The sequence below is a fragment of the Scophthalmus maximus genome, chromosome 4 (genome assembly GCF_022379125.1).
Source record: "Scophthalmus maximus strain ysfricsl-2021 chromosome 4, ASM2237912v1, whole genome shotgun sequence".
Taxonomy (NCBI): Eukaryota; Metazoa; Chordata; class Actinopteri; order Pleuronectiformes; family Scophthalmidae; genus Scophthalmus; species Scophthalmus maximus.
Window position 1 is genome coordinate 27,308,733 of NC_061518.1, and position 11,745 is coordinate 27,320,477.

Here is an 11,745-nt window from a genome sequence, read left to right on the forward strand (position 1 = left end):
TTCAAACGATTCAGATACAAAATAAGAAAATTATGTAAAAAAAAACAAAAAGGACAGAAATACAGATAAAATTACAGTATAGCCGTTATACAGGGAAGGCAACTCAATAAAGATGGGTTTTGAGGAGTTTTTTGAAACACTAAATTATATTATTTATATATATATATATATAATGTTTGTGTGTGTGTGTATCTGTGTGCGTATATGTCTCAAATGAAATGAACAGTGCTAAAAGTACGCATAGGCACACACACACACACACACAGAGAGAGCTTTGGTGTGACTGAGCTTGTAATTTGGGGCTGACGGTCGATGAGGCTGTCTGGTTAATGACACAGATTCCTCAAGGGAGTTGGATCAAAGCTGCAACAGACAACATGTGCGTTAGACCGTTACACCTGCCGTCTGGCTGGGTCAAGCTGCAGTAAACACACACACACTCGCGTGTCCTGTGGGGCCATATGGTCCGCCGGGGTAATGGGTCAAGTCTCTTAAGGAGACGACAGTGATTCTTCGCCGCTGTACAGCCACATGTCACACAAAGTCTCTTCACTGTGACTGAACAATCTTAAATGTGTCAGTGTTCATTTTGAATCCTGTCCATGCTGGTTTATTAAAGAGACATGCTGATAAAGAAGGGTGGCGAGGTGAGAACACGACAATGATGGGACACTGTCTGACTGACCACCACCTGGTTTATGAACATGGGTCAGGTTGGATTTATAGCTTTGGTTACCATAGAATCAGAATCAGTGGCGGCTCCTGACAAATTTCTCAGGGGGGCAATGTTCTGATCATGGATGAGGTGACCCGTTCAATATGAAAATCTTACTAATTTTCTCTATATTTACCCTATTTAAATTACATTTACGTACTGGAATTTCGCTAGTCTCACCTTTAAAGCAGCAAAGTGATCAATGACCCTCTCATTTAAATCACTCATGTTCCTGACTAGTTCCCTCCCTTCGCCGTGTCGCGTGTAATAGGAGAAACGAGTTTCCGACCGTCAAGTAATATATCCGTGGACAAACACTTATTGGCGTGTTTTAGTCGTACAGAGAAATAAAGTACGACACATCGTCCTGAAATCGCCCTGTAAGGGGTGGTACTCCACAGAACACGACTTGACACCCCGGCCAACTGAATACTCCTAGGCAGGAAACCATCTCAAGAGAAAATTATGATAATAATTTCATACATTGAACAGATTTTCTTTCTTTAAATGATGGTGATAAGCATGAATATATTGCAATAATTTTTTTAATTAATTCCCTGTTACAGCCCTGCTGTACATCCTGCCTTTGTGAGGCAATTGATTTCATTGGACCCGTTGTTGACCAGATGTATTTACACACAATAAATATCTTACTATGTAAATATTGAAAACAATAATAATGAATTGATACTTTCCTTTTTTTAACAAAAGGAAGGAGGACGACTTATCCAAATCACACTAAGATCTACAGATCTACAGAAAAACAAACTACACAAGATTGACGTTTTAGTTTTAAATCACGTCACCGTTGCTACGTTGGTATCTGCTGTCTACACTACTCCAGTCAAATATCCCATTTTAGTTAGGGAAAAAAAAGGTTAGGTCGAAAAGTTTTGCCATATATTTAATATTTGTCCTTTATTTTTCCAATATGCTTCTGAACATGACCACAAAATCCTCTATAAAGCCTTTATAGATATCATAGTTCTTCTGAAGCATTGACTTAAACACCTTCTTTAGAGTCGTATTGAATCACAAACCCTTCTGTCAACTGTCCCTCTCTTCTTCTTCTTCAGAGTAACAAATATTATGATTCTTGCGGGGGGGTTTTATCAGTAGCCATTCAAAGTATTTACATTCTATAACTGTCTCACTTTATACTTTTAATTTTTACTGACATCTCGTGGGATTTGGTGCAAACTACGAAAGACCAACGCTGCTCCGCACAGACAGTTTCCGGTTTGAGTGTGTAGCAGCACCAAGGCTTTGAAATGACATCTTCAAATCATCCAGGTAGAAAATCCTGGGAGAAACATTGTAACTTTTTTATACAACTCAATTTGTCCATTGATGCTGTTGGTTCTGATAACATTTTGTCTCGCCAAGCCTACGACAGACATTTTGGAGCATTAAGAGTATGTGTCAATGGCCATGTAAAAGGAAACGAGCATTCAGACAATCAGACAACAATTTATTTCACCAGATTAGCTCCATTTTTATTTGGAGGCAAAACTGAAAGTGAGCGTGGCTGAAATGTTGCCAATTATCCTTCATTGCACTGGAAAAACATAAACTAACACAACTACTAGTTCAAAGCATGGCCGTAGTTTCATGTCCGTCCGTCCCACACACACACACACACACACACACACACACTTTTCAAAATCCTGTTTGTGTCAGGGGGCGCCGCAGGGATGACTTTTTTCCTTTTTTTCACGTGCTTATGAAGAAAAAAAAGTCTCGCCGAGACCAGTGTGAACTACCCGTGTGCCGCATGAGGACGGTGGGAGAGAGACCCAGGGGGAGTGGCGAACAGCAGTTCACCTGATTATTCAGAGTTCGGTGACGCTCGACTCAGACAGAACCGTGAACCGGAGAACAACACGCCTCTGTCTCGTTGATGAGTCCCAGCTGCCGTTGCTCCAGAGCGATGACCAGCTGTTTACTCAAAATTTATCATGGACATAAAAGAATATCCAAAATTCAACGCTGCACTTTCTTGGCCTGTACGCAACAATGTGGGACAGACACACTTAATAATCTTTCGAGATTACTAAAATGTCGCCAGCAGTGGAGAGGACATTTACATTTACATTCAGTACATTCAGAGTAGCCTCTGTGATGTCCAAAAATTAACTTCATTACTTTGAGGATCACAAAACTTATGAGAGGGGTAATTAAAGGACAATCATAATACAGACAGAATTTAGGAAAATCATCTTATACATTGCAATTTTCTCAGGAAACAATCTCTTCCAGGAACTACAGACCACAATTGTTTACAAGAGCATAAAGTTCTTCATAGATCTAGCCTCCTAAATTGCTATCAAACTTCACCAGATTGATGGTTTAAACTATGAAATGTACAAAATTTTCCACCACCATAGTCTCATAAAATCTTATGGGAAACACTGAACCCCTACAAAGGAGTCCCTAAATGTATGTAGAAATGGGATTCAAAATCGAAAAACGTTTTTCTGGCGGAGGACCCCCAGACCTCCTGTTTTGTGCCCCGCTTCTCACACCAGAGTTACTCCCTTGGGTCAAAGTTAACAAGGATGTTTCACAAAGTTAGGGGTTTATTATTATATTATTATCCTCAGAATCCTACTCATGCTTCTTGCCACATTCACAGTGAAATGCCATAATTATTTGAAATTATGTTCAGCGCTAACCTCTGCCGCTTCCTTTACAACCTCTGAGTATTCATTTTTTGACACAGAAAACTGTGTGTAGGTGTGTGTCCATATGATCACACACCTTTAATACGTGTTTGTCAGGGGTGCGGAGCAAACATACTTTTGCCCCCTGTGACTGCGTGCTATAACAACATCAGGTCCCATACATTTAAGATTTGGCAAATGTTTAATAACTGTAGTGAGTTACAAAGTGCATCAGGAAATTGTTGAAGGAAATGTAATCCAGACATAGGCACAAGTTGGCATTCTTTGAACAGCACACAGAGTAGACCTTTGCAGTTGTGGACTCCTTCAATGCAGCCTTTGTCAGAAAGAGGGCTTGTTTGAATGCTCCTACTGTGGACGTAGAATATTTGAAGCCTGCCATCCTCCACTTCTCTGCTTGTCCCATGATCCCCGTTACCTCACACTCTATATGTGACAGACCACCGTCACGGTCACACTCACTCAGTGTTTGTTTCGACATTTTGTGGCTGTGTGTGCTCTTTATCCAATGGAGGTTTGATCCAATGGAGGTTTGATCCAATTGACTAATCGTCCAAGTGCTCACTAATGAGCGGTAACTTTGCAGTGGAGAAACAATGCACTTACTCACTCATTAAATTATAGTCACATGCCCAAATAAACATTTTAGGGCAGTAGTCAGCAAAAGAAAATCTTGAAATTGTACCAACAAAAAATCTCCACTTTAGCTCTAGATTTACAAAATAAACCACAGAGTGCTGAATTGGATTAAATAGTTTTTGCTTTTAATGATTAGACCAAACTAAAGAAAAACTATGAATAAGTAAATGGTGAAGGAAGTTCATGTGACTGTAGGAGGAGAGGGTGTTGCACTGAAGAGAAGTCTTGTAGTTGAATAGTTGAATGCTGTTGGAGATCAACCATGGAAACGATCTTATAAAACATCATGAACTCAGCTCGTGGCTCAGCTCCAGTCCTGAATGCAGCAGACAGCTGTAGAGAAGCATGAAAAATTTGGATTAACACTACACACAAACAGAAGACATGTCTGGTTATAGTTTACTAGTTATAGTAATGACTCGTTTTCCCTTGAAACAAATAGATTCAAATTTAACACCATGAAATCAACGATTTGCAGCTATTTAATATAATCGTACTTTTAATGTTAAAGCCCCAGTGTAATTTTTGTACCTTTCTGGCGGCATCTGGTGGTAAAGTTGCAAACCGCGACCAACTGAGCACCCAAGAGGGACACTTTATGGTGATGCACTGCTGATTGAATTTCCAGTTTCCGTCAGCGCTGAAAATTCAAATACGACGTATTCTGGACTGTTTTTGTGCATCAACGTATTCAACACGACGCAGCAAACATGGAGACACGGAGGTCGGGTCCACCTCATATCAACTATATCAGACTCATTCAAAGATGGCGATAAAACATTGGTCCTTTGTTGCAGGTGATTATACATATATGAACACAGAAAAAAGTGTATTGGTTTAAAAACGCTCACTGCCCCTTTAACTCTTGTAGCTGGCATGGCGGCACTTTTAGGCCTTTTGTGTGTGTGTGCCATGACCTTCATGTCATCGCTTTAACCCTCAACGTCTTGCAGCACCTGGCGACACACGACCAGCACACGCGTAACCCCCTCCTTGCCCGACCCATTGTCTTGCAGCCATTGTCTTTGCCTCATTAAAAGCTGTCTGTCTCACTTCATTATGTGCGGACGCTTCCTCACAAAGGCTCCCCCGCCCCCCTCACGACTACCACAGTACCCCAGCCCTCTTCAGGACTCAACTGCTGCTTAGTGCTGCTGTCAGCATTCCTCCTGACAGCGGGAATATTGGATTATCATATGAATGAGTGCACAGGCAGAGAGGGAGCAGATTTTGAGCGTTGCATTGTTGTGTAACTGGAGGGTGAGTGGCTCCTGCTGGGACGTTTACATTAGATTTCCATCAGAATGGAGCTTTTGTTAATTTGCAGACTGGAGGATTGTGTGAATGAGTTTTGTATTGATTAACTGAAGCATCTGTCTGAGTACAACTACGGTGTGTGTGTGTGTGTGTGTGTGTGTGTGTATCTGTGTGTGTACGTGTGCGTGTGCCTGTGCGCGGGGATGCATGCTTGCGTGCTTGCACGTGTGCTCGTGCATGCGTATGTGTGAGACATCCCCTCGTTTGTTCAGCCGACCCGGTTCAGAAACAGGAGTCATGGTCTTAAGCATGTAGTAATGCCAAAACTTCTTGTTCGGAAATCGATTATTTGATCAATATACTTCAATAAGTTATTATCTAAGTCATGAATCAAGCAAAAATGTGAAAACATTTGTGTTCAGCTGCTCCAGTGTCAGCATAAACTGTTGGTGGGACAAAGGTAGCATTTGAAGATTTCACCTTGTGCCTCACTTCCTCACTATTTTCCCTTTTGTGTACCTGTGCATTCAATACATAGACTAAGCTTTTGGCAGTAAAGAGTCGGGGATATAAACAAACTGAAATATATTATTGGAGACACAAAGAGAATGCGCTCTAAACTGGTACAACAGCCTTCAAATCAATCTGTAATATTTACCAATGTTTTTCTGTTTTCACCGCTGAACATTTGTTTTGTTTGTTAGCAGAAGTACGCAAACATAATTGAACAAACAATTTGACCATGTGGCCAACATTAAACAATTTTAATGAGGATCCAGGAATTTTTTTTAATGACTTCTTAAAACATTGCAGGTGTTATTTGACATTTTACCCCTTTCCCAGGGAACATTGCTGAAAGAAATCAGGCATGTTTAAGTGACTGATATCTATGAGTGTGTGATAGATTGAATTTTAGGAGACTGTGGAAGTATGTGCTCCAATGAGAGCCATTCTAGTTATATATACATATATATAAATATATATACATACATACATACACATATATATTCATATAGACATATTTATACACATATACATAAATATACACATATATCCATACATATACTGTATATACATATCTATATATATATATACATCTATACATACATATATACACATACATATATACACATAAATATACACAAACATCAAACACATATATATGTATGTATATATGTATGTGCACATAAATGTATAAACATATATATATATATATATATACATAAATATATAGTATAATCCAAATACAACACAACATGAAGAAACAAATACCTACATGTAGAATTTAGGACTTGTACAGATACTGATAGCGCTGCATTACACCCCTTGTAGTGAGAAATCGATCTGTGTCACATTCGAGTACAGTTCAAAACCATTAAGTAGCAGTCTTATTTGTTTTATGCAATTACTGACCATCACGTCTGTCCTTGTGATGCTCTCTGTGTCCCAGGTTCTCAGCAGCGATCCATACTGGGTTCCCACCACCGAGGAAGAATACCTGCACTTTGGTGAGAAGGCCGACTCTGCTAACCAGGCACTCAAATACATGAACGCTGTCCGCCGCCGCAAAGGCCTCTACGTGGAAGAGAAGATAGTGGAGCATGCAGAGAAGCAGAGAACACTCGGCAAGAACAAGTAGAGAAGAAAACCCCACAGGAATAGCTTCTCCTGCCGGGCCACCGGACACTGCTGACATCCACCCAGGATTCTGCGCACCATGAACTGTGCTCCTCCATCAGTGACAATCAGAACTATTACAGAGGCAGCAGTCACTGTGTTTCCAAAGATGCACGTATCACGTGACGGTGTTCCCACAGTTACTACAACAACAACAGAATAAACTCCATAATACACATATTTTGATCAAATGAGAAGAAAGTGTGAATAAAGTGTTCTTCACATGCAACATGTATCGAATTTCTAGACTCTAACCGTTTTAAGTTGTTCTAAAGAGCGCACTTTCCCATTCACTTGAATGGTCACGCATGATGACGTCATGAGCAGTAAATACTAAACAATGAAATGGCCCCATAATGGTAAATTAAATAAACAAATGTGCTAGAATTTTGGGTGCAGACTTTATTTTTTCATTGATTTACAGACTTAAAGTTGTATGGCTTAGACAGACAGACCAATGCATGAGAGAATCATTAGATATAAGTTGTATGACATGACGTTTTACACTATTCCTAGGTGACCCATCCTTGCCGATGCTCACTTTAAAACTGTAAATGCACAATGCCATATTCATACAAAATCAGAATCAACTGGGACTGCTCTGAATTTGTTTTCCACAGAGCGGGGCGTGGTTAAATGCTTTATTGTACCCGTGCGGAAGTGTCGGCGTTTGTCACGTCCCCACTCATTTATTCAGGGATGTCCCTGCATTTGTCACCCGTGTTCATTCCCTTCTCTTGCTGTGAGTTCAGAAAAATAATCCTTGTTTTCAGGTTAAAGTGTCTCCCACGAATTGAATTTAATATGCTTGATTTGACATATCACTTTATGACAACCCATAAATGAGTTGTGTCCCTTGATCGTATCCTTGATTTGCATATTCTACTGATGAATCATGGTAATGGCAAATGAGAACATGTGGATTTCAAAAATAAATGTATTGGTCTGTTACTGAAACTGCCTATGCTGACCATGGTGCCAGTTAATAGGCCCCCACCCCACATGTCCACTGACTTCTAACGGCTGGTGAGCTCTTCCTGTGAGACCCTGGTTAATGCACTGGGTTGGGATGAGCTTGTCTTGCATCACTGAGTCAGTTACCTTCGTGCATAATTTAAGAGCAATTTTTTTACCCCTCGGCACAGCCGACCACACCTACCCTGCTCTCTTATTCAATTTCGCCTATGTGTCGCCTTCACTTAAAGGGGCAGTAAGCGATTCTAAAGCAAAGCACGCTTTGTAAAAATATGCAAATAATTCCTGACTGTTAGCTGTCGGTTCCGTGTGTGCGGCGCAAAAAAACCCCATGTTTTTCAGCTCAGCCCTGACACTGTGTGCAGTTTGTAAACATCACTCGTCGACACCTTAAGAGACATGCTGCCGAGTGGTGCCGCAACTCCCTGCTTTTGGCCTAGTGGTTAGAGCGTCAGCCTCCCACAGTGAGGACCCGGGTCTCCAGCCAGCGCAGGAAAAACACAACAACAACAACAACGAGAGGGACAAGCTCTCTCCAAAAGTACTTACTCCCCCTTTAATCTATCTGACATAATGGCAAAAGTGCCAGAAACAATGTATTACAACACTAACATATAACACTTTACGGCTTTCAGAGAATTCTGAGGTACGAGGTTGAGAATACGTGAATGAGGGGACCGGCAGCACAACACCGACTGCCTTTAGTGTGACAAGTACAAATGTCTGCATTGAAAAAGGCCCCACATTATATATTGATATAGATTGTCATCGAGCTGTAATATTTAAATTGCTCCTAGACAGCATCGTCTGGCTCGCTGCAGAGACCAAAGCAACATCCTGTAAGGAACCCGGCAGGCAGGCACGACTCAGAGGAGAATCAGTATAAAAAGTATTTTTATCAGACGAGGGTCAGTACACAGTAAATCAGTCCACTTGGCAACGGTACAGATATCCGATGGGCAGAGAAAAGGTCAAATACAAAACTGGTCAAAAACTATTAAACACTCACTCAGAAGAACACGGGGAGTGGCTGGAACGTTGACACAGAGGACAATTCATTGCGGTAGCGATATTTAACGTGACGCGCCATGCATGGATGTAAGCAATTCAATTCTTATTAGAAGAAGAAGAAGAGAATGAATATGATCCAGAAGAGACGCACGTCATCATGTTAGTTACTGTTGCATATGAATAATTTACATCTGATGTCACACGGTGGTAAAACACTGGAACATGCTGATGGAGCCACTGAGGTGTTTGTAGTCCATCTTCGGAAATTTGTAATTTATGGTTTACAGGAAGATGAATTTGTTGAACAATGGAGAAACAAACAGCAGCTTTTAGCAACTAGGTGTCCTAGTGTGTGCGCGCAACGGTCTGTACAGAAAATATAAGTTAACAAGAAAAAGAGAAGAAGCCGCAGAATCTGGAGACGACGGGAATACATGCTGCAACATCACATGGAGACTCCAGTGAAGCCTCGAACGCCGCAGTTTCGAAACTCCCTGGTTGCTCTGTGAGCGAAGACTCAAAACTTACGATAATATCAAACATGGTTGATTTTATCGGAACGTCAAGACGAGAAAAAGACTTAAAACAGATCAGATCACCACCTTGCACCAAACAATCGAGATGACTCTAGCAAAACTCATGATTTTATACCGACAATGAAAATCTGTCTGCTACAGTGAAATCGCTTGAAAGTCGTTTGGTGTAAGGCCGGCATTAGTGTCTGCAGTGCTTTGCAATTCACCAACTGATAAGATCCAACCAGGACGTGAACAGTCATCGTTCCAAAAGTCTCCAAATGCTTTAGGCGCTCTTTTAGTCTTATTGACCACTCAAAGTACCTCGGGACCCCGACGATTTCTGGCAATGCATTTAATTTGCGTCTGGATTCCCCCCATTGGAAAGTGATTACTCTTGGAAATCGAAAAATGAACCAAGAGGTCCCAGAATGCCACAGTTAACGGAGTCAAGCAGCGAGCGCATGCCTGCCTCAGAATTCATTATCAGTTCATTTGTGACTATGCAAGTTACCCTCTTTATAAATTTCCAATTATTTTCACCTGGTGCCTACAAAATACTGTAAATACCATGCAAGAGTAAAAATGGATTTAGTATGAATATAAATACACATACTGACAACTATCAGGTTGTATGGAACAGGCAGTAGATGTGCACATTTTATCCAATTCTCCCTAATTAATAGTGACATGGATGAGAAAATGTATTAGGTGATGCAGTGGGGAGAACTGCGACAAGCATCTAATGTGCTCGTAACATAATGGTTATTATTATTATTATTATTATCATTAATAATACTAATTAAGCCTTCAACTGAAAAAGGAAAGGAGCTTCAGCTGCCACCACATGAGGGGGAGGGGCCACTATTAGGCTGATGTTCCACCATGTGTCCCATGTGATTCATTTTGCTTTTTCTTTCTCATTTTCTCAGGATTTGAACGTTGTGCGTGTGTGAGTGCTAAGCATACAATGCTGAAGTCAGCATGAGCTAATAGATTGATTCTACATGTGTGTGAGCGTGTGTGTGTCAGACAGACCTTTAATGACCTTGACCTTGTTTTACTGTGCACATCAACCGTCCAGATTGAGAGACCTGAGGGAGGACGGCCTCCGTTCCTCTGGCTTCGGTCTGCAGGAGCTGAAACCAGAGCTGCAGCGTGGGGGAGACTGAAAATGACAGACGGTCTAAAAGTGGGTCCAAAGTAATGAGAAAAGCAGACAGCCACACTGTGCACCACCACTCTTCTCTTCTATAGATTTCATGTTTTAGTGTGTGTTTGGTTGCCCCAGTCTGCATCCATTGGACACATGCTTAGGCTGTCGCAGAGCCATGTGGCTTGCAAAGTCAACTCATCTCTTAATCCCCCTCTCTTCCGCGTGCAGCCTAACTTAATGTCCATAACAAGCCTGGAATTGATTTAAAGGAACGAAATTCCCAGTCAGTGCACTTTTGAGCATTTAAACTGCACTTATATTCATGTAAATACCTTTTGTTACATATTTGCATGAAAAATAAAACCCCCAAAAAGGAGCTCTTCTCAACTGATTTAAGAATTGAGTCACTACACACACCACTGATCAACAAGCACTGATGGCTCAGACGTGAACTTATTTGGAGAGTTACTGTTCAAAAGCCAGCCAGTCTCTTTGAGAGTGGTTCACAGGTTTTAATTCAGTGTTTTGATAATGTGTGTCACAGATTAGGCGCAAAAGGCTTTAAAATATCCTGGAGTTTAAACATGGATGCATGAATTGAGAATTGATTTTAGCAATGAAAAGTGCTCTATAAATGAAATGAATTATTATTATTATCAGCGCTGTGACGCAGAGCTTGTGAGTGTTGCGAGGGACTTTTCAGGCAGCATGATATGAGTGTGTTCAAATTGTCAAAAACATTATGCTCTATTCATCTCCCATATTAAAATATGAAGCTGACTCAACAAAATCCGTCACATTTGCACCTTTATGTCACCATGTTCTTCTGCACACTCTGCACCATTTTCCAATACTAATATTTCATGCAAACCCTTTATAAATATTTTCCTTATTCTCTTTATTTTTTTGCAATAGGTATAATTTTTTTTACATTTGTTTTGTATATATTATATTTTATTTTATGTTGTGTTGTGTGTGAAACGTGCTGCTGTAACGCCAGAATTCCCCAGCTTGGGATCAATAAAATACCTTATTGTATCTATCTATCTATCATGGCAGTCTGAGAAATTTTAAATGAACTGGAGGTGATACATCCAAAATGAAAAATAATTATTA

The 11,745-nt window shown here is 40.6% G+C and overlaps 1 protein-coding gene across 4 annotated transcripts in view; it reads left to right on the top strand.

Annotated features, from left to right (window-relative positions):
- Positions 1 to 7,359, top strand: part of efl1 (elongation factor like GTPase 1) — a 92,754-nt gene extending 85,395 nt beyond the window's left edge. For all 4 annotated transcript variants that reach the window (XM_035628358.2, XM_047331588.1, XM_047331587.1 and 1 more), the window contains one exon: positions 6,746 to 7,359. In XM_035628358.2, coding sequence (XP_035484251.2) covers positions 6,746 to 6,934 — 189 coding nt within the window. In that variant the 3' untranslated portion in view covers positions 6,935 to 7,359. The remainder of the gene's footprint in view (positions 1 to 6,745) is intronic.
- The last annotated feature ends 4,386 nt before the right edge of the window (positions 7,360 to 11,745 follow it).